Source organism: Artibeus jamaicensis, unplaced genomic scaffold (genome assembly GCF_021234435.1).
Source record: "Artibeus jamaicensis isolate MK-2021 breed Jamaican fruit bat unplaced genomic scaffold, CSHL_Jam_final scaffold_1689, whole genome shotgun sequence".
In the NCBI taxonomy this organism is placed as follows: Eukaryota; Metazoa; Chordata; class Mammalia; order Chiroptera; family Phyllostomidae; genus Artibeus; species Artibeus jamaicensis.
Window position 1 is genome coordinate 14,871,040 of NW_026522029.1, and position 21,718 is coordinate 14,892,757.

At 52.6% G+C, this 21,718-nt stretch overlaps 3 protein-coding genes across 6 annotated transcripts in view; 1 reads left to right on the forward strand and 2 right to left on the reverse strand.

The window, feature by feature from the left end:
• GMNN (geminin DNA replication inhibitor) lies at positions 1-7,817 on the forward strand. Its single transcript, XM_037153082.2, has 7 exons — positions 1-190; positions 1,669-1,726; positions 3,552-3,629; positions 4,494-4,632; positions 5,622-5,704; positions 6,238-6,348; positions 7,403-7,817. The coding sequence occupies exons 2-7, from the start codon at positions 1,676-1,678 to the stop codon at positions 7,565-7,567; spliced, it is 627 nt and encodes a 208-aa protein (XP_037008977.1). The 5' UTR covers positions 1-190; positions 1,669-1,675; the 3' UTR covers positions 7,568-7,817.
• Positions 7,818-9,990: 2,173 nt separating this feature from the next.
• Positions 9,991-14,108, reverse strand: ARMH2 (armadillo like helical domain containing 2). Its single transcript, XM_037152997.2, has 2 exons — positions 13,844-14,108; positions 9,991-10,418 (listed from the first exon to the last, which is right to left on the reverse strand). The coding sequence occupies exons 1-2, from the start codon at positions 14,106-14,108 to the stop codon at positions 9,991-9,993; spliced, it is 693 nt and encodes a 230-aa protein (XP_037008892.2).
• Positions 14,109-14,432: 324 nt separating this feature from the next.
• RIPOR2 (RHO family interacting cell polarization regulator 2) overlaps positions 14,433-21,718 on the reverse strand; it is a 112,531-nt gene continuing 105,245 nt past the window's right edge. For all 4 annotated transcript variants that reach the window (XM_037152936.2, XM_053655872.1, XM_053655873.1 and 1 more), the window contains 6 exons: positions 21,071-21,232; positions 20,133-20,291; positions 19,140-19,342; positions 18,498-18,581; positions 17,517-17,607; positions 14,433-16,135 (listed from right to left, as the gene is read on the reverse strand). In XM_037152936.2, coding sequence (XP_037008831.2) covers positions 16,041-16,135; positions 17,517-17,607; positions 18,498-18,581; positions 19,140-19,342; positions 20,133-20,291; positions 21,071-21,232 — 794 coding nt within the window. In that variant the 3' untranslated portion in view covers positions 14,433-16,040. The remainder of the gene's footprint in view (positions 16,136-17,516; positions 17,608-18,497; positions 18,582-19,139; positions 19,343-20,132; positions 20,292-21,070; positions 21,233-21,718) is intronic.

Sequence of the window (21,718 nt, forward strand, 5' to 3'; positions counted from 1 at the left end):
GATTCGGCGATCTTCTTCAGCAGCGCGCCGCGTCTGCTCGGCTGCGGTGTGGACTGGTGCTGGTCGGCTGGGGCCGTTGTGCTTGGTGCCGCGGCCAGAGCTGAGCGGTTCCTTTCAGTGAGAGAGAGTGGTAGCTGCCTCGCTTTCCCGCCCGCCGGAATCGGCCCTCCCGTGACTCCGCAGAGCCGCGGTAAGTGGAATTTTAGAACTGGCTGGAGCCGCGAGGGGCGGGGCAGTTGGTAGGGCTCGGGATTGCCCCATTGGCTAGGTTGATTTTGGCGCGCTCCTTATCCGTGCTCCCTATTGGATGGCGCGCGCAGCGGCGAGCCCCGCGTCCCCGGGTGGTGGTAGGGGACTGGAGGCCTTGCGGGCGGCGTAGTGCCTGACTCTTCCTTGCGCCTGACTGTCGGGAGGCGGAACGGAACGCCCACCCTCTGGACTAGCGACTGGCGGTGATTGGGGACAGGGGTGGGGCGCACACTGGGCTCTAGGTGGTCTCCGATCCTGGTCCCCGGTTAAACAGCGGCACTAGTGTTGGTGACACCGGTGCCCCTGTGTGTCAACACTTCCTTTGGACCCAGGCTTGTGCTGGCGTCTTTAATCTAGTTGAAAAGAACTGGGGAGTGAAGTAGGGCGCCAGGCTGCAGACAGGAGTGCGACATACATGTGGAGGCTTGAACTTACCTTGATCGGTGGCTTTCAGCATTTGTAATGTGACACGGGCGAGAGCACAGTTACATCGCAGTTTAAGACGCAGCCATTCGGCTGCTTGAGAAGATTCACGAAGCGGAACCCGGTCCCCACATACCCTGCACTCCGACGTTTTCTCGTCTTTTCAATTTTATTCTGATCAGTTATTTTTTCCAAACTGTTGGTGATCGCCGAATGTTTGTGGGGTCCGGGCCCGATCCGCAGTTTGGAAAGCGTCACCTTGGCTCAATCTCGTGGGTGCCGACCAGCATTCGCCTACCAGGAAATAGCATAGAAAATTGGGTGCATCTCCTGAACTTTGTAGTTTGCGTCCATGTGCCAGGGCACACGGTAAAGTGCTCAGGCGGTGGGTCACAGTCAAAGTGTGAAAGCCCCGCCGAGTGAAGGTAGGGCTGCACTTGGGGAAGATCATTCGGAGACCCCTCCGTGCCTGGGGGTCATGGGGTCATGGGTCGGGTTTCAGTGGGTGGGCCCAGTGGCGTGAGTAACCTCACTAGGTGTCCCTGTATCTGCCACCCTCTCTTCTCAGCTCCTGGGGGTGCTGAAACTTTTCCTACGAATGCGAAAGCATGGACATTAAGCCACTAAGAAGTGACAGCCAGTTACCAGAGCCAAACTGGTCACACACAGGAAAGGGTGCCCTTGGGGTGCTGTTGTCTGGGACTGATTTGGGCACCCCCAGCTGTCTGCTTCTCCTTCCTTGGGACATTTCCCCGATCTTTGAGAGCCCACTGTTTCGCTCAGGACACCAGAAGGTTTTGTGCATTTGTTTAGAATATACAGTTTTCCAACCAGAGTTATTGTGTGAGTGCTTGTATCAGATGCAGACATCAGGGGTCACTGCTGACGTCTGTCACTTCAGTGGTCGGTGCATTGAAGAGGTGGTTCCGCCAGGCACAGGTGAGCATCTAAGCTCCACCTCCAGGCACAGACCACATTCTGCCTTTGTGTCCCCAGGTGCACCATGCATCCCGCCATGAAGCAGAAACAAGGAGGGACCCACAGGCACATGAAGGTATGTGGCAGGGTCACCTTCCTCTGTGGGGAGAGAGCAGGCCTACAGGTGCGTGAATGTAATTTAACCAAATTTAACCCGGCTATAGTTTCCGCCAATTTGAAATCACTTAATTTGTGGCCAGAAGAAAAGTAAACAGTAGAGAACCATTAAAAAATTAGTTATGGTCAAATGTTAAAACTCCTGATCCACGGACATGGGCTGTCTTCCCATTAATTCAAGGCTTTAGTTTCTTCCAACAGTGCATTGTAGTTTTCAGAGAATTGAGCTTCACACTTCCTTTGTTAATTTTCCCCCTAAAATGTTTTATTTTTAATGCAACTGTGGATGAATGGCTTCCTTAAGCACATTTTCACTGTGCTCACTGTTCCCATGTGGAAGCAAAATTGATTTTTGTGTCCTGAACGCCGCAACCCTGCTGAACTTGTTTATTCCGGTGGTTTTCAGGACCCTCGTAGGGTTTTCTGTAAACAAGATGTTACTGGTTATTATTCTTCTTATTCTACTCATGGATTCCTGGCTAATTGTATGCTAAATTCTGGGTGAGTGGGCTCCCGTGTGCTTTTTTAAAAAGAGGTTTACAGAATCTCAAATTGCTTTCTAAAAAGATTAAGACCCGTAATATAGAAGAACCTTTTTGGTTGTGCTGAATCTGTTATTCCAATGCATAATCTGCATAAAGAAAATGATAACAGCAGTATTACATTTGGGGGGATAGAGGCTATGAAGCTCACATTATAAAAGTTAAATCTTGGAAATTGTCTTCTCTTACGAAGGTTCCAAAGTTGTCTGTTTCTATTTGTCCAGAGACTGTGGACCAATCTAAATTACATCTGAGATGTGGGCGTGGTGTTTGTTCTCACAGTAGCTGGCATTTGTTCTTCAATTAAACAGTGAGATCATCAGCAGCAGGAGAAACTTGACCGTGGGAAGGCCGCTCTGGCCGCGAGGGGCTCTGTGCAGCCAGCGAGTTCTCACGGGGCTCTGGTGTCCCGCGCTTGCTGACCTTGTTTGAGGACCCACGGGTGTTTGCCCTCCCATGCTGGCGGGATGGCTAATGACTTTTGGCAAAACTAGAGAGAGCTTTCTGAGCAGGAAATAGACAGGAAGGCATTTACGTATTACAAGGAGGGCTGTATTTTCCCCAGACAGTAGCATGGGCCCTTGCAGTATTCAGCGTGCCTCTGGCCAGACAGGCTGGCAGTCCCCGAGCAAACGGGCTTGAAGCCAGACTGCTGCTGTGGGGGGCGGGCGGAGGGCTGGTCCTGGGGTTGGTTTTGTGTGCAGCGTGTTCTCACGCTGCGTTCCTTTGGTGACACAGGGAAATGTGTTAGGGGACGGTCCTGATGACCAGGGGAGGAAGTGCTTTGCAGTGTGAATAATTCGCCTTCCCCCCCAGTTTACCTGTTTCGTCAGTTTTTACCATACACGTGTCGAGTTTGGGTGATACGATGCAGTCTTAGAATTTCTTTAAACTTTATTACAATTTTGTTTATTTATTTTTCTATCATAATTTTAGGGAAATAAGTTTGTTCAGTTGGTTAAACCAGTGTCTGGTTCACAGTAGGAGTATAAAATTATATAGCTGACGAGATACAGGGTGGGCAAAAGTAGGTTTACAGTTGTTTGTATGGAAAACAATGGAATCATTGGTAAGTTATAATACAAGAATAAGCCGTGTTTCCTGTACTCCCAACTGTGAACCTCTTCTACCCGCCCTGTATCCGTGTTCTTAGTATTCTCTCCTCCTGAATTTAGTGGGACTGAGGCCATAACAACCCACACAGCACTCAGTGATCGGGTAATGAATTCTCTCAACTTTCAGAACAGCCCTGTCCCGAGGAGGACTCTGAAGATGATCCAGCCCTCCACCGCCGGGACCCTGGTGGGACGGGAGAACGAGGTACGCAGTGGGGGCCGGGTCGCGCTCCCCGGGTCAGGGGCCCCTGGGGCGTGGACGTTGGGAAATAGTGGAAGAAGGACTATTGCGTTTTCCCCACCAGAGGGGTTTTTATTTTCACCGTTCACTCTGGAAAGTTCAAATCTGATGTAATAGAATGTAATGTTGGTGGAACTGAGATGACATAATACGTTATGAATGAACCTGCAGGAGGAGAGTGTGGGTGTTTTGAGAACGGACAGGTAGATTCCCTCATTAACTTTAGGGTGTAAGTGGCGAAACCATGGATAGACATGTCTAGGCTTTTGCGGATGGAAAATACTGCCTTTCCGTGGTACTGAATTATCTCAACAATAAAAATGATTTCATTGAAGCCTTAGACCCAAGTCTGAATCAAAACGGTTGCTGCAAATGAAATTTATGAAATATACCTACACATTTTGGTAGAGTTTTACATTGTGATTTTTTTTTAAAGAAAATCCAAAGATGTCAAAGAGACAGAGATGAGTGCTCTATTTTTAATACATAAATGACAAAACCACTGAGCTATCTTTTTTATTTTCTAACAAGTTTATTAAAGAGTGATTGTGTGCTTTTTAAAAAATTTCTGCAGTTACATTTTTCCTCTACACTGTCTTTGATTTTTTCTTCTGATATTCTTAATTTCTGCTCTTAACCGATGGCTGCTCCTCCTCCTCACTTTTTCCTCTTTTCGGGACTGTAATGATGCATGCCTTCCTCCTGCGGTTCTTCCTCCTTCTAAACACACGTTCTTCAGAAGCAGTGCCTGCCCCGGCTCCCACGTCCCCCAGCTTTCTTGTTCGTTAGATCAGAATAAAGGATATTAACATACGTGTCTCATTGTAGCCGGTTAAAGGCTTGTCCAAAGCGAAGCACTGGGATGGCCTGTCGGCCTCTAAGAAGTCCAGCCCCGGAGTTGCTGCTGTCCCGGAGCCCAGTGACATTGGAGGGGTCACTCAGGAAGCGTTTGACCTTATGGTTACAGGTACGAGAAGAGTAGTTGTGATAAAGGTCAGTTTTATTTGTTATACCGTCAGGAATTCTGCTCACAGGCTCTTAAGCGGAGGACACTGTTACACAGTTTACTAAAATGTTCTGGTTGTAAAGACACAAACACTAAATTTGAACAAGTCTTACTTTTTCTTAAGATTGAAATATGGATGAAATATAAATGGATAGTGATTAATATGGCATCTTGGATATGAGTTTTTTCAGGGAAAAAAAGTGTCTTGAGACTGAATTTGAAGAAGGGAATTGAACGCACGGGGAGAGTGGGAAGGAGGGGCGGCAGGAACGAGGCCGATCACGCGGCCTGTGATGTGACAGATGCTAGTTTTCAACGGCCTGGCGGTCGACACCAGAGGGGAAGCTGGTGATGGGTTTTAACATTACGGAAGGCCGTTGATGCAGTTCTCGATGAAAAGAGTGGAGACGCAGCGAAGTGGATGGGCGTCCTCAAGGCCGTGACATCGCCGGGGCTCAGTCTGACTCTCCTGGGGGACCCTGAGGAGAAAGCCCAGCCGGCTTTGGGGTCGACGGGGCAGAGGCCGGGGAGGGAGGCTGCGCAGAAGTCGGGAAGCTCTTCAGTCATGTCGTGGGTGAGCTGCAGGGCTTGTGGCGCTCACTCAGACCCGACGTGGGTGGCACTGGTGGCAGAGGACACTCAGGTCACACGCAGAGACAGGCAGCCGGGCTCTGTGTCGCAGGGCTGAAGCAGCCGCACAGTGACAGTCCAGGTAACTGGGACACAGAACGGAACTACAGGCCCTCGGTGGACTAACTGGAGACCCTTAAAATGTCAGGGAGAATAAAAATAGGAACAGGTGGACTTGGTTTTCTAACTTTACATTTATACAAATGGGTATTCCTAAGATTATAAGTTGTTTCTTAAATAGAAAAATGTTCTGGGGTTGTCACAGCAGCACGGAGCAGTGGCGGTTTTCAAAGTTCGTGTAAAACATCAATTTATTTCAGAAAATCCGTCCTCTCAGTACTGGCAGGAAATGGCCGAGCGGCGGAGAAAGGCACTCCATGAAGCACTTCAGGAAAATGAGAAAGTAAGCCCTTAGTAGAATCTGTGCTGTTTTTATTTTGTTTTTTATCCTCACTTGAGGACGTGCTTATTGACTTTAGAGAGAAGGGAAGGGAGGGAGAACAGCACGGATGTGGGAGAGAAACGCGACTGGTTGCCTTTTGTAGGTGCCCTGAGTGGGGAGCAAACCCACAGCCCAGGCGTGTGCCCTGACCAGGGATCAAACCCGTGACCTTCTGGTTTATGGAATGATGCTCCAGCCAGCTGAGCCACATCCGCCAGGGCGCATTTTTACATTTCAGTGTTCCGTGTGCTGCTTGGTCTGTTTGGATAGAGCAGTATAAACTAGCTTTAATTTCAGCCTGACAGGGGTCGCATTAGCCGGGCGACTGTTACCAGGATTGTTACACAAGAAGAAGGCTATCGTGCCGAGGGCCAAAGACAGCGCCTTTGTCAGGGCTTTGCCCACCGTGGCCGTCAGCTATACCCTGGGAGGCATGTGGTTGGGTTCACAGCGTGGAACTCTGTGGAACACTCAGCTTTGTTTGTGTGGTGCAGCTTCACAGAGAAATTGAACAAAAGGACAATGAGATCGCCCGCCTGAGGAAGGAGAACAGGGACCTGGCCGAAGTGGCGGAGCACGTGCAGTACCTGGCAGAGCTGCTGGAGGTGGGTGTCTCCTCCCACAGCCCCGCCCCCTCCCGCAGCCCGAGTGTGTTGCTGCCCAAGTGTGTTGCTGGCCGAGTGTGGCCGCAGGGCCAGACTCCGCCCTTCCGGCCTGGCCCCGCCCTTCTGGCCTGGCCCTGCTAGTCCCTTGAGTGGAGCTGGTGATGTATCCTGTTGGGCCTTCCTTCTTGTCTCCACAAAGGGAGCGCTAGGGCCTGGCGCGTGGGTGTGCCAGGGGGGTGGGGAGCCACAGGAGGTGTCCGCTGATGGGGGTGTCTGCACCCAGAGCGACAGCCCCGGAGCGGCCAGGTGTTTATTATGAAGCAAGAGAACATCGGTTTTCTTACAGTGAGTTACAAAGAGTTAACTGATATCTCAGAGATTGTGGAAAGGTATATTGCACAGTGGACAGATTTTTAGACAGTTTTTAATTTAATGCCAGCGTGATACTGTGTTTTATAAAACTGTTCATTGGTACACTACATAAGTTTGGTGTTCTCACCTGACTTTCTTTAACATTTGGAAAAGGCTAATTTGTTTGTAAGAATTAGTCTCATGATTGTTACTTTACCAGTCTTCACCTAAAAAATAAGTCTTAAACTTACTCAGATTTTTTTAAAAAACATCTTGCTGATGAAAGACTTTCAGATAAAACCGTGTGCTGGATTCCTCCTGTGTTTGGGCCGTGGTGGGCTCGAACGTCTGAGGTTTTCATCTGGAAACACACATGCAGCGCCTTGTGTGCACAGAAGTGTTGTACGTGGCGGTCGGCAGTGAGCACAGCAGGTCGTCCGCCGTGGGCAGCGAGCGTACTTACTGGTTTCGTGTGCAAGCAAGTCAGTGCCTTAAAAGCCGAGCAGTAAGTGAGCCGCGTGACTTTGCTGAAATATGATCTACGTGGTGGAGACTTGGACAGAACGCTGGGTTTTGGGGGCCCTTAATTGAGAGACATCATGAAAAGAACCTAGTTAGGACTTTGAGGTCAGTTGTATTAGAGTACTGATAAGGGATGTAGGTTTGAAGGTCGTTGCGATAAATTTTTGGTTTATTCTTTAAGAGAATGAAAGGCAGACGCCTGGCAGACTCTGGATCACCAGAGAGTCAGGACTCCGATTCCGAAGAGGAAGCTGGCGAGGATTCCGAAGTGGAGGACTCGGGAGCCGAGGGCTGCGCCACAGAAGCTGAGTCTTCCTTCCCAGACGCAGGGTCGCCCTGTGCGTGAGGGTCGGGAACAGTCGACATGAGAAACACGCCAGCCAAGTTCACCTCCACTGCAGTTCTTTGTAGCCGAGCAAACACCTGCACACTGCAGGCTTGAGATCGAACTTCTTCGTTTGAATCCTGGGACCCCGATGTTGTATCAAAGTACAAATACTATGTATTTTTATTCTGTGGCGTTTTATGTAAATAACGTTTTCTCAATGTCAGACACGACTTGCGTGTGTGATAAATAAACTTCAGTGTCCTTTTGAGCACCGTGTGTTTTTTGAAAAATGATATCTAAGTAAAATTTGTCGATATGGTTTTGTGGTTTTCTTGCTCCTGTTTGGAGGAGACAAGGAGAAAGTGAATTGATGTTTGTCCCTTTTTAGACTGAAGTCGTTGAGGTGTTACTCCGAATCCGGTTGTTACTCAGACCCACTGCAGGGACTGTTGGTTCCCAGATCTTCCTCCTGAGGGGCTGGGACAAAGGTGAGCGTGTCGCTTCCAAAGCGCTCACGCGCACCTGAGCAGCCAGCAGAGGCCCCACTGGCCAGGGCGGCCAGACCCTGGGAAGTTTACAGTGACGGGGTGGCATGAGGCGGGGGGGTAGGTGAAGTCGTGTAGAGATGCAGGAATAGCTGAGGGTTCCAGAACTTCCTGTTCACTCATGTCTCCTTTGATACAGTACAAAGCATACATGTGTAGGAGGAATGAGAATTAAGAGCAGCGTGAAATCAACTGGGGGGTCCCCTTAAGTCCTTCCAGGGAAAGCAGGACAGTGAAGTACGCAGAATTGTGTACTTCAAACGGGCTCTGTGAGGAGCACGCAGGGCCTTGGGAGGAAGTGGCCACAAAGAGCAATGTCAAGGTTAAAGGATTCCTTTAGGCAAGTTATTTGTCCTTAGAGATTTCCGTTTCCTTATTTCTAATACTGAGATAAAGCCTCCGTCTTATTTTAGTACGGTGCCTGAATGAAGTCTTAGAAAACAGAAGCCGTCATTAATCTATAGCAAGAGCACCCAATAAAAGATTCTCTTGTGAATAGCCGTGGGGTCCAGTATGACCCACCCAGCCGTATGTGGCCGTGGAGCGTCGACACATGGCTGGGAATGAAGGACTGAGATGCTAGTTTCTGTTTAAATAGCCACGTGCGTGAGGGTAGTGGCCACTGTGTTAGACGGTGTGGGTCTGTTTAATTATTGGTGGGGGGTGGGGGCTACCAGCCCAGAGATAGAATTGAAGAAGAGAGTGCTGGGGGTTTTTAACAGGAAAAATGGTTTGAAGAATTACCTGTGTTAAGGGGAGCAGGAAATGAACCTCTTGAGAGGCTGTCAGAATGGGGAAGAAAGGGGAGCGCTACACAGAACAGGAGAACTTGGGGGACAGGAGATATTTCTGGAGAATGCCAAAAATAGATGGCCAGGATTTGGCGGCAGGGAGCAAAAGAGAGGATTTTAACATGCAAGAGTTAACGCTATTAATCTTCTAGAAGACAATATCAGGGGGGAAAATCTTAGTGACCTTGGATTTGGCAAACTTCTCAAATAGGACACTCCTAGTATCCACCTGAGAGACAGCAAAGCGAACGTCCACATGAAGACGAGTCTGCAAGGGTTCCGTTAATATGTGCAGCAGCCCGCGTGTCTGTCCGCAAGGGAACAGGTCAGCGAACGGTGGCGTCCACACAGCGGACTGCGGCTCAGCCACAGAAAGGAGCCGGGGAGCGGGGGCTGGGAAAGGGGTCAGTGGTGCCGAGTGAGAGAAACCAGGTTAGAGACTCTCCTGGGGGCTCGTATGTAACTACAGTGGTGAGACTCCAACCCCCCTTGACAAAGCAGAGTAGTTGCCTGGGGATTTTGTGTGTGGGGGGAGGCAAGGGTGGGGTGTGTTGGGGATGAGTTTCCAGGGGGAACTTGGGGGTGGTACGGGTGTTAAGGCTCCAGCACCCAGGAACTGTGGCTGGAGTTGACTAAGAGAACTTGGAAGGATTGCTTTTAGATGACGAACCTGATTTTCAATTAGGTATCAACTGTTGGAGCATCCGCCTGATGTGTAAGCAGCTCATGTTCTGGTTGCCAGGAAACAACCGCACCCCTGAAACGGTGGATGGGACACAGATGCGGTACTCAGGGCTCTGGGGATGGGCTGCGGGGTGGGCTAGGGCTTGGCGTGTCTGAGTGCCTTGGTGTGATGTCATGTGATGCCCTACAAGTCCTGCCAGTACCCCTCAGGTCCTCCTGGGACCTCCCATTTCAGGAACTCAGCCTTCATGAGGTCATTTTTAAACGGCAGTGCGTGCCCTGAGGCTGGTTCTTGCAGAAACTGGAAGCTGACCTGGGAGTGTTTGACCACCTAAAAGAAAACATCGAGGAAGACTCCACCGGCTTCCGTCCTTTATTTCCATTCTCCAGGGTCGTCCCCGGGGAGCCGGGCGCGGGGCTGTTAGTTCCTGTGGAAACCGATCAGGAAATACAGCACCTGGGCGAAGTTCTCGGGCCACCCGTTCCAGTTCTCACTGGCCAGCAGCTGCAGGTGGCTCCTGAGGGCTACGTGCTCCTTCAGCTCCTCCACGAAGGCCGAGTTGTTGCAGGTCATGACAGAGAGGACATAGCACGTCCAGAATTTCACCAGCAGGTGGCTGTTGACCTCACTCTTGGAGGTTGACTCCTGTGAGTCATCGAAAAATGCGGTGAGGATGGGGATGAACTTGAGAAACTGGGCCCGGTGCTGGCTGGCGGGATCCAGATAGCACCAGCACGCCAGGCTCTGCAGCAGCAGGATCCTCGCCCTCGGTGCCAACTGGCGATTTTGCAGCAAGAGGGCCACCTCCTTCATGTGCTCGGCCGCAAACCTCCCCGCCGTGGGGCCTCCTGCAAGACAAGCATTTGTGTCTCCAGAGGGGATCCGGCGTCCCCAGCGGCCAGTGACAGGCGAGCTCAGGTGCTCCTATTCTGGTTGCTGCTACGGACGGACGCTGGGGTCCTTGGGAATGTGTGTGGTGATACGGGAGAGGCTCTGAGAGGTCCCTTTGGTCAGGTCCACCCAGTCAGTCTCCTTGGTGGTATCATTCCTCACCCTCCGCCTGCAGGACTTGAAGAAATACCAGCATGTTGGCGCAGCGACGGGAAAGTCCAAAGGCTGAGCCGCAGAGCCGGGTCGGTGGCCGGAGAGGTCGCTCACGAGCTCTGCCCTCCTGTCCCCATCTCCCAACTCATGCCACAACCTGCAGGGTGGGGCCCACGTGCCTCCCGAGCTTTTCCCTGCTTTGCTCACTGAACCCCACCTGGTCCTGGATGCCACTTTTTTCTTATGTATTCCTGACCCCCGACCGTCCCAGTCCAAACCCCAAATTCTGAGAAGGCAGGAGCTGTGAAGGCCTCGCAGGGACCATTGGATGGTGCGGCAGCCCGAGTTGCTGGCTGGAGTCCAGCCCTGGAGTTCCCGCCGACCTTGGATTTCTCTTATGTCCCAAGACTGTTCTAGTCAATGTTACATCTTAGCTGAACCCCGGGCATAAGCCCTTCCCCTCACTTCCCATCAGTGCAGCTGGGGCTAAGCAAGGTCAAGTTAAAGGACTCCAACCCTTTTATAAGCAGCTCTTCCCCCCAGTGGGGGAAGCAGCTGTGTGAGAAGCCAGGCCCGGGGGCGGGGGCGGGGGGGGGGGGCAGAGTCTTGGTTTCCTGTCCTCCTGTTTCTGTGGCCCCCCAACCCTGGCAAACTGAACGTTTTCTCTCACCGACACATTCTTTGAAAGATTTAGTCTATCAAACTACATCTAAGTAACTTATTTTCCCATTAAAAAAATATGGACACTTAGAGCTACCAGCCGGAACTTCTAATAAGGAGTGGGGTGGCTGGGGTGGGGGTGGGGGGGGTGGGAAATGTGGACAAATGTATGTGAACAAGAACTTTAAAAGCTGGGGAAAAAAAAGAACTAATAAGGAGATGTGTTGTTGAGGACTACCAATCAATAACATGTCATAGCAAATCCTGGAATGCATTAGGAAGAAAAAAGGAACGAGTTTGGACTTAATTGTTAGACCACTGCATGTTTAAATGGTTTGCCACTTAATTTTCTAGCCAAGCGGACGGTAATCGCTGCTTTCTGCAGGTGCACCTGGCGGCTGACCTGGCAGGTGTTTTAAGAGCAACGAGTTCTTATTTACTTTTCTCAGCTATTTTCTGTGATGTGCCTTTTTACAAGATTAAAAAAAAAATGAAGTCGTGAGACTCACTATGTTGGCATTATATCGACTCAGTGTAGATCCTTTGATGTTTTTTATAAGAACTTTGATAGTCAATTTTAGTCTGTATATTTTTAATTAGTAAAAGCAGGGAACAGTGAGTCACGTATTTGATGGACACAAAAAATCTTTGAGGAGAAAATAATTAGTAATATCTTTTGTGGTGCAAAGACAAAAATGCTAATAATTTAGCAAAGGAAGCTCTATTGGAATTTTAAGGCAAGAACGACGAGGATCGCTTACTCAGTTTTGTAAACAAAAGGCTTTGGAAACAGCTGGGCAGGTTGTGGCCAAGACGGAGGCGTAGGTAGAGACCCTTCGCTTCCTTGTACAACCAAAAAGAGGGTAACGACCAATCTGAAATCAATAAACCACCAAAAGCACCAGAAAATCAGACTGCATGGAACTCCGACAACCAAGGAATTAAAGAAAAAATCAAACAGAACAACCAGACTGGGAAAGCGGCGGGCCCCATTGGCAGACTCTCTGCTGGGACAAGGCTTACCTTGGGGAGCGGGGCTGGCTAGGGGGCTCCGGGGGGCTGCAAGGGAGGGGCTGGCTTAGGGGGACTCAGCGGTGGCTGTGGTCTGCAGTGGCTGCAAGCGGTAGGAGAAGCTCCCAGTCTTGCCTGGCGGAAAAGTACGCTAGAGCCCAGCAGACCGCTGGGCGGCTCCCTCTCTGACCCCGCCCCCACAGGCAGCTCAGCCAGGAGGGTGGCCCCGCCCAGAAATGTCTGAGGCCCCGCCCCCTTACAACCTCTCAGTTGCGCCAGGACAAAGACATGGGCCCCAAATGAAACAACAGAGTAGTGACTCAGAAAGAGCTAAGTGAGGAGGGTATGGCCAACCTATCTGATGAAGAATTGAAAGCCCTGATAATCAAAATGCTCACAGAGCTGATTGAGCTTCTTCGAAAAATGAGAAAACAAAGGAAGGATACCCAAAGTAAAAATAAAGTAGAATGTTCAGGGAACTAACAGTCACAGGAAGGAAACCAGACTCAAAGCAACGATTTGGAACAAAAGGAAAAAATAAACATCCATCCAGAACAAAATGAAGAAACAAGAATTTGAAAATGTGAAGAGACTCTTAAAAACTTCTGGGACAACATGAAACATTCTAACATCTGAATTATAGGAGTAACAGAAAGAGAAGAGGAAGACCAAGAAATTGAAAACTTATTTCAACAAATAATGAAGGAAAACTTCCCCAATCTGGCGAAGGAAATAGACTTCCAGGAAGTCCAGGAAGCTCAGAGAGTCCCAAAGAAGTTGGACCTGAAGAGGAACACACCAAGGCACATTCATCATTAAGTTACCCAAGACTGAATATAAAGAAAGAATCTTAAAAGCAGCAAGAGGAAAGGAGACAGTTACCTACAAAGGACTTCCCATAAGACTATCATCTGATTTCTCAAAAGAAACCTTGCAGGCAAGAAGGGGCTGGACAGAAGTATTCCAAGTCATGAAATCCAAAGACCTACATCCAAGATGACTTTATCCAGCAAAGCTTTCATTTAGAATGGAAGGGCAGGTAAAGTGCTTCCCAGATAAGATCAAGTTAAAGGAGTTCGTCATCACCCAGCCCTTATTATATGAAATGTTAAAGGGACTTATCTAAGAAAAAGAAGATAAAAAATATAAACAGTGAAAGGACAACAAACTCACAACTATCAACAAATGAACCTAAAAGAAAAGAAAAACAATGAAAACAAAAACTAAGCAAACAACCGGAACAGGAACAGAATCAGAGAAGTGGACATCACATGGAGGGATTTTGGTGGGGAGGGGGAAGGGAGAAATGGGGGGAAGGTACAGGGAAGCAGCAGCATGGTCGGTAGGCGGGGAGAGATTAAAAAATGGTGACAGAAACAGGACTCAGAGAACTTACTCGTACAACCCATGGGCATGAACTAAGGGGGGACACACTGGAGGAGTGGCAGGGGCAGGGTGGAGGGGGGATAGAGGAGAAAAATGGGGAAAACTGTAATAGCATAATCAATAAAAATATTTTAAAAAGGGGGGAAAAAGGAACAGCTGGGTAAGTTAGTACCTGTGAAGACCAATAGTCCGATCTGGTAGGCGGCCCGGACCCTCTTTTCAACGGCTAGAGATTTGTTCTTCAACACCTGGCCCAGCACCACTATTTTTTCATTGTGAAAAATATTGTCCCCTGGAGGGAGATGTTCTTCCTTTTCCTTCTTCACGAAAAAGGCCTTGACACTGTTCCAGAAGTTCTGCAGGCACTGGCACAGCCCCGCAAAGTACTGACGAACCCGAGCTAAAAATTGCACGGGAGACTCCTGGGCCCCGTCCATGGCGTGGACAGGCCGGCGGGAACAATAGCGAAGAATCCGGGAACTCGTCACCTAGCAACACAGTAGAGAGGCCGACCCAGGCCAGGAGAGCAAGGGGTCCCGGGGGGGTTTGGGCCCGGGGACTGGGGTCTGGGAGGATGCTTTTGACCTTTGAGTAGCTCCCAGGCTCTTTCCTCCTGGCAGCTTTATAAAACATCTGAGAAGCCACTAGTATTGTCCTCCTTTATGAAGGGAGGAATTTCACATGGGAGTGAGGTGTGGTGAGGAGCCTCCAACCAGCTCCCTAGGGCGTGCGAAAACAATACGGCCGACTCCGCACGAGACTAGAAATTAAAAAATAACTTTTATTGTAACTTCCATGATACAGACAGGGATGGATACAAATGCCACAAAACCAAAAGCACCCCCTTCACCAAAAAATAAAATGCAGAAGTGAGTACAAAAGGGATGGAGTCAATTACTCATGCAATATTCAAATTTTTTTTTAAAAGCCACAAACCAAACAAAAAAACTGTAACATTTGTGATTTAAGGTTCTATAAAAAGAATCGTGTCAACCATTTAATGTAGATCAAAGACTAGACATACTAACTACAGACTGTACAATGTACTTTAAAAGGAAGGTTATCTGCATATATATAATATTTATAAATATACAAATATACATACACACTATAACTTCACAGTCAAAAGACTCCTTGCCAGGAAGCCTGGCAAACAACATGAACTTTAAAAGGAAATCAGAGTTGCTTTTCAAGGTCTTGCTAAAATAGGAATATTTAAAATGATACCTACACAGTATTGGGTACAAACACATCCAGAATAGTTTCAGTCACACTCACACGCAACTTGATATCTTGGCATTTCCCACCTTGTATACTCTTAAGAGGAAGAGAGGTTACTTAGCAGTTCCTGAGAGGCCTTGCACTTCACCCTGATCCGAGCAGTGAGGGCGGCTGCCGTCTGGACTATTTGGCCAAGGGGACCAGCGGGGGCAGGAACCATCCCGCAGTGGCAGTGCGGCCGGCTCCCTGATTTCGCGGGAATTGTCACGGAAGCAGGGGCCCCTTTTGATGTGCCACTAACTTTTGATGTGCTGTCCCACCTCAAAGAGCATCTCAGCCTTCTGAATCCGGAACTTTTGGTTTTGATTTGTCTTAGCAGCCAAGTACCTCTATTGAAAAATATCATTAAAAAAATGGCTCTTGTTTTTGAAAAAATAAAAGCGTACGCTCTGCGTGTCTTTGTCTTCAGCGCGTACGGGTGTGATTGTGATCAGGTGCCCGGAGTCTCCCACCTGTTTTCACTACCGTGGGAACGTGCTTTTGGAACTTTCAGGATGAAGAGAAGAAACAGTGGACATTTGAAACAAGGCAATGTACAAAATATCAAACTCTTACAATGTATCGTTCTACCAGGTTCTGCAGGCAAACTTTTATTTGAAGGAATCCTTTTTCGTATTTTGCATTTAAGGGAAAGTTAGGTAGCTGACGCAGCTGGGGGGGGATACGGGGGCGGGGAGGGGAGTGGGAGTGACTGGGGGAGGGGGCGCTCAACCCTGAGAACACAATGGAGAGGAACCGCAAGCCGCACGACTGCACCAAAGCATCAATCACGGGACTGGTTCACGCTCACAGAAGAACTTCCAAAAAAGCACAGAGATGGCTATTTTGAAACCCCATACACCGCAGGCAGGAGGGGCTCAGACTCGGCGACCACGTGATGGACCTGCTGGCTCACAGGGAGCCCCACGCACTGGCCGAGGGAGGGGGCAGTGCCGCGGAGCCGGACGGAATGATGCTGCACCCGGGCGATGTCCACGTCGCCCCGACAGCTCGCTGCGAGCTGGGGACCCCGGCCGGCTCCATCGCAGCACCGCTGGCGTGGGAGGCCCTTGAGGAGACAGCTCCACCGCGGCCGGGCCAGCTGGTCCTCAGAAGGCCGTGGCCACCTCCGCCCCCTGACGACTCCCAACACCATCTCGAGGGAAGTTGTCCAGCTGCTCGTAGGCCAGCCGCCCGTCTTCTCCTGGGTGACAGGGAGAAAGAGGGGCATGGGGTCAGCCTGACGCTTGTGCCCCTCACTCGGGTGGGGGGGGTCAGTGCTCGGCTGTCTAGGGAGGGCCTGCTGGTTTTCACTGATGCTAATGTAAGGCAAGGAAAAGCCACCCTGTCACCATTCGTGATGTTGTCACATTTGAGCTAAGGCCAGAGGCGCAAAGGACGCGGGGGGTGAAACAGGGAAGCCTGAGCGCTCACGGTGTCGGGATGCGCCTGACAGGTTCGCCCCCGCACACCGCACAGGCTCCGCTTCCGGGCGCTGCGTGCGTGTTGTCACGGCGGGCTCTTGAGGTCAGAGCGTGTGACTTCCACACGGCCTTGACACATTACACGTCAGCACGTCTAAATGGTCAAAGCCAAACTGAGGCTTTCAGACTTCAGCCAACAGGTGACCGTGTGCCGTGTCAAGGTGGTGACGGTGTCTGGTTGTCAGGAGGGCCGTCTCGGTCAGCCACTGTGTGTCTCAAATCACCTGACTCTTTGGCTCCATTTTTCCTCTTTTAAAAATGGGATCGGAAAACGGGGAGACAGAGCACAGATAACTAACGATGAGAAGCTTCTGTCCATTTAATTCAGAGACTGGGGCGGAAATAACCAGCGGGGCTCAATCAGGACTCCATTGTGAAGAAAAGCAGGAGGAAAAAGACTGACGTTCTAGAAACGCACTCATATCGGTGGGTTTTAGAGACGCAGCAGACTTCTAATCTGCGGCCGTGTGGGAGACAGGGCCTCCCAGGACACGGAGTCTGAAACGATTCATCCCTTCGGAGGCTTTAGAGGGTCACAAGTCACAGCCACGAGGGTCCCTGGAAGGGCGACTGGCCTGGTGCGTTTGGAGCAGGACCTGGTGGTGCGAGAGGCCACAGCCACAGGCAGAGAGCTCGGGCCGGGCGGGCAGCCGCTGTCCGACCAGCTCAGGCGACCCCTGCACAGGGTCAGCCCACCGAGGCCGCACCCCAGAGACCTGTGTCATGAACGCCTGCCTTCCCTCACGGTTGTCCCAGAACACGAAGAAAAGCAGCTCCAAGTAGTGACGCCCCGGGCACGTGTTTAGGGAGAGACATGATTTCTGTGCTGTGAGGACTAACTCTGTTATCCTTCAAACGGCCACGCAGGCGAAGATTTCTGTGCCGGTGGCGACATTCAATTCCCAGAGTGGAGCCTCGTGAAATAAACGGTCGCCCAGGAAGAATGCTAACGAGGTGACGTTCACGGGGGTGACAGAGGCCAGGGATTCTCCGTGACCTTGGTTGGCCACCAGCATCAGCCCGAGGTGGTTTTTCCCACTGGCACCGCCGACCGATTACAGCTGAGGCCCCCGAGCCAACAACCCAGCAGAGAGAACTCACCCAGAGCCAGGAGCGTCTCCGAGGCCACCTTCCTCATCTCCTCAGCGTCCGACTGACACAGCGCCACCAGCATCTTGATGCTCTCCGTGGCCTGCAGGGAGGAGGCGGGCAGTCAACGGCACGCCCTGACACGCATGTTGGGGCTGCATGAGACTTGGCGCCTCAGAATTGGTGGGGATACCCACCCCCGCTGTCCAGCTGGATGTCAGGAGCCTGGGGGTGGATTCTGGGGTGCCCCAGGGGGCTGTTCAGGAATCGGGTCTACAGAATGGGGCTGAGGGAGGAAGGGGACGAGAGGGGGGTCGCTGCTGGGAGGCGGTTGTGGGCTCCTCTCGGATCCAGGAGACGGGAGCCGGGGTGAGACGGGTGGAGTCTGGGGTGGCCCCTGCTGGGTAACGGGGGGGGGGCCGGGAAGACGGGGCCGGGAAGTGCGGGGAGTAGCTGGTGCCCAGGGAGAACTTGCGGGGGGGGGGGGCGGCTCCAAACGCAGGCTCCCTCCCGCTGGGGTTCAGGAGAGCTGATCATGGACACAGGTTAGGGTTTTATTCCTGGGAGAAAGCTGGGCTCACAACCCGGAGGTGGCAGTGCTGGGGGCCAGAAGGTGGCATGGCTGGACCCCGGGCGATCTGCCGGTGGGTGGACGGGGACCAGCACTGGGGGCCCCTGGGTTGAGAACCTCGGGCGCTGCTGCTTGTGTCCAGGGGTGGGCGTGGGCGAGGAGCCCTGCACCACCCTGGCTTTCACAGCCGGGCAGGGTTTGGAAAGAGTCCTTCATTGGGTGCAGAGCACTGCCCCCAGGAGGAAGGGGCCGGTCTGGGCACCACCCGCATGCTGGACTGCAGCCCTCTGCACGGTCTGCACGGTCCGTTTTTGTACCCAGTGCCACCGGATGAATCGTCCCCTCCTCTCTCTTTTGGGGAAGACACACACATGGAGAGGTGTCCCGCCCACGGCCCCGGCCCCACCCCTCGCCGGCCTCACCTGCAGGCTTCGCAGGGCCAAGCAGGCTGCCTTCTGCAGCTGCAGGTCCGGCGCGCTCAGGGCTTCACAGTAGTAGAGCACAGCCTGGGCGGAAGGGGGGACAGCGTGAGGACACGCTTGGTGGCTGTGGTAAAGGTCTGTGTCACTTTTACTGCCCGAGAGAGGCTACAGGTAAAGACACTATGCATGACCTTCAGGGCAAAGAACCAGCACGATTCTTGTTTATTTAAAGGGCTGTCTTTTTTAAAAATTCAGTACATGGACGGACACTTAAGTATCACAACACAGTTTTGTAGTTCACATCGTTTTTCATGGGGATGTGAAGTTCAGCACAGGCAACAGTCGGCAACAGCGTCAGAACTCTGTGCGGTGACCGGTGGGCACCAGTCTCACCAGGGGACCACCGTGTAGACTATACAAATGCCTAACCGCAGTGCCGTACGCCTGACAGTCCTGTAGGATAGTGCTGAGTGCCAACGGTCGTTGAAAGGTAAATTTCAACTTCGAAAAACTGCTTCACAGAGTAGGCACCATTCATAAGCAGAAGCCAATTATGATCCAGAAGGAAAATGGCCACCTGTTCAGAGCAGGTGATGGGAAACGAGGGCGCTTCCGACCCGCAGCTGTGGGGTCGCTGCCTACCTTCTCCCTGAAGTGCTCGCTTCTGGCGGCCTCGGCCAGGTGGAGCCGCACGGCCTGGCTGACGCCGCTGTGGCCGCCGGTCAGGAGCAGGGCCAGCGTCCGGAGCACCTCCTGCTGGGCCGGGAGGCTGTGGGCGGTGAGGCCGCCGACCGCCTGCAGCAGCTTGTCTTCCCTCAGCGACGGCAGGCTCTGCACCAGGGAGACTGGAGGGGCGGCGGGGGGTCAGGGGCGGGGACCGCACAGAGCTAATTACCGCTGTCAGCAAGGGTCTGGCGAATCCGCAGGGACAGACCCAGGTGCCTATGACAGACAGCGTGTCTTCCCCAAGTGAGAACAGGACAGGTCACTCCAACAGCCCGTGGAGGCACATGGCAGGTCACACGTGGGAAAGTGGACGTGCTCTCCACGGCTAACGGCTACGAGAATAACTCACTGACGAGCTACACCATCAAATGTGAAAACACACTGTGACAGAAATCCAAGCAAACGCGTGTTACGGTCTTCCCGACACAGCAAGCTTGTCTTCCACCACGTCCCTCGGGCAAAACCGGGGCCCCAGGGACCCCACCTCTGCTTTCCCCCGGGCGTGGTGGAGTCCCGGCAGTGGTTGGAGTATGGAGACCGACAAAAAGCAGGATTTCTGGGTCCCACTTGGACAAACTGTGTCCCGTGAGTCAGGACTCTGGGGCAGGGACCCTCTGTCAGCCACAGAAGCATCAGGGCAGGTGTGTGTGTGGCCAGTACAGGTGGGAAATTGAAGCCAACTTCCCGTTGTGGTGACAAAGCAGAATCCTCCACCCAAGGGACACATATGTGAATAGAGAATTTTTGTTTTGCTTTAATCTCCTATTTCTCCTGCTGGAGATGTTCTTGTAATTTCACTGTTTTATAAATAACTGCCCTAGTTAAAAACGCAACTAAAGACTATGACCCCCGAAGACGGAGGCCACCCCCCATCAATCCGGAGACCGCGTCTCCGAAGGCACGCCCCACCTTGCTGGGCCAGCTGGTGCAGGTAGCCCGGCAGGTCGCTCACGCCGTGGCTGGTGAAGTAGCCGTGGTACTGGAACACGGTGATGACCTCCGAGGACAGGCTGGAGGGTGACAGGGGCCCCGCCCGGTCCAGGATCTGGGACACCAGGGTGTGGAACACTGTTTGGAAAGAGAAGGCGAGAAGCAGCTTTTCAGAAATACGACCGTTTGTTCATCCCTCGTTCCTTTTCTCACTGTGGAACAGGACAGAGTGAGGAGCTCACCTGGACTAACCCTCAGGGTACAGCGACCACCTGTGTGACCCACACACCTGCGTGACAACCACGGGGGCCCCGGCAGGTGTCCTCGTGCCCCTCCCCCATCTCCAGGTCAGCCTGGCCCGGTCCTGACCCTGGTCTCCGTGAAACTGCTGAGTAAGCAGTTGGTGCCGACCCCTTTCACGTGTGGGAAGGTCCGTGGGATTCATCCCACGCGGCACCTGCACCGGTAACCTGTCCCTCTCGCCCACCGCGGTGGGACACCCCGGTGCCCGAATATATGGCGGTTCCTCTGCTCCGTACTGACGGGCACCGGGTTGTTCCCCGAGCTGGGCTCGTCTGCAGAGCCGCTGCGCACCTCCCAGCACACCCGCCCTCCTCTGTCAGCACAAGCACGCACTTGTCTCGGTGCGGAGCGGAACTGCTGGACGTGGGGGGAAGGGGGGGCTTTATTTAGTGCAGTGGCCGGTGACGCCCTCGGACAGCCCCCCCGCGCTGGCGACATCGCCGCACGACGGTAGGGAAACACCGCGCTTTGCACAGTCACCGCTGCCGTCAGAAGCAGAGCACGTCCGATTTTTCTTCCTCGGTGCGGTCGGGGCCGGGGAAGCCGCGTCGGGGCGGCCAAGGGGCGGGAAGGGGTCCCCGGTTCTGAGCGCTGCCCCCCGCCCGCCGGCCCACCTGGGTCTGCGAGTCCCGGGTAGTCCCGGTTGACGGCCGCGGCGAAGCTGGCCTCCAGCTGCCGGAGCACCCTGTCCGCTGAGCTGTGGTAGGCGCCCGCCGAGCCGCAGCACTGGGTCCAGAAGGACAGCAGGGGCGGCTTGCTGTGGAACTCGGGGATGGCTGGGGAGAGAGCAGGGCGGTGAGGCGGGGGGAGGGCCCGTGTGGGGGCGGGGGAGGGCCCGTGGGGCCGGGGAGGCTGCGCCGCCCGCCGTTTGATGGTTTGGTGGTTTTACAACAATTAGATCATTTATTTTACTTTTAGACTCAGGGAGGGAGGGAGAAACACAGATATGTGGTTGCCTCTAGCACGCCCCCTACTGGGGGTGTGACCTGCCCTGCCACCCAGGCCTGTGCCCTGCCTGGGAACTGAACTGGCGGCGACCATGGGTTCGTGGGCTGGCACTCGGGCCACCGAGCCACACCAGCCAGGGCTGTTTCCTTTTGTTTTTAAAGACTGCTGGTCTGCAGGTGGCCCAGGGACCCGGACACTGTGAGGAGGAGCGCACGCAGCCTGGGCAGTGGGCAGAGGCCCTGTGCCCTCGCCTCCTGTGACGTCACAGCACAGACGCACAGGGTCAGGGCACCGCTCTGCCCCTTTTCAGGACA

Coding starts and splice junctions, on each gene's coding strand:
- GMNN (XM_037153082.2), top strand. CDS start 1,676: ATGCATCCCGCCATGAAGCAGAAACAAGGAGGGACCCACAGGCACATG. Junction 1,727..3,551: donor GGACCCACAGGCACATGAAG/GTATGTGGCAGG, acceptor CTCAACTTTCAG/AACAGCCCTGTCCCGAGGAG. Junction 4,633..5,621: donor GTTTGACCTTATGGTTACAG/GTACGAGAAGAG, acceptor AATTTATTTCAG/AAAATCCGTCCTCTCAGTAC.
- ARMH2 (XM_037152997.2), bottom strand. CDS start 14,108: ATGGACGGGGCCCAGGAGTCTCCCGTGCAATTTTTAGCTCGGGTTCGT. Junction 10,419..13,843: donor CGGACTATTGGTCTTCACAG/GTACTAACTTAC, acceptor CTTGTCTTGCAG/GAGGCCCCACGGCGGGGAGG.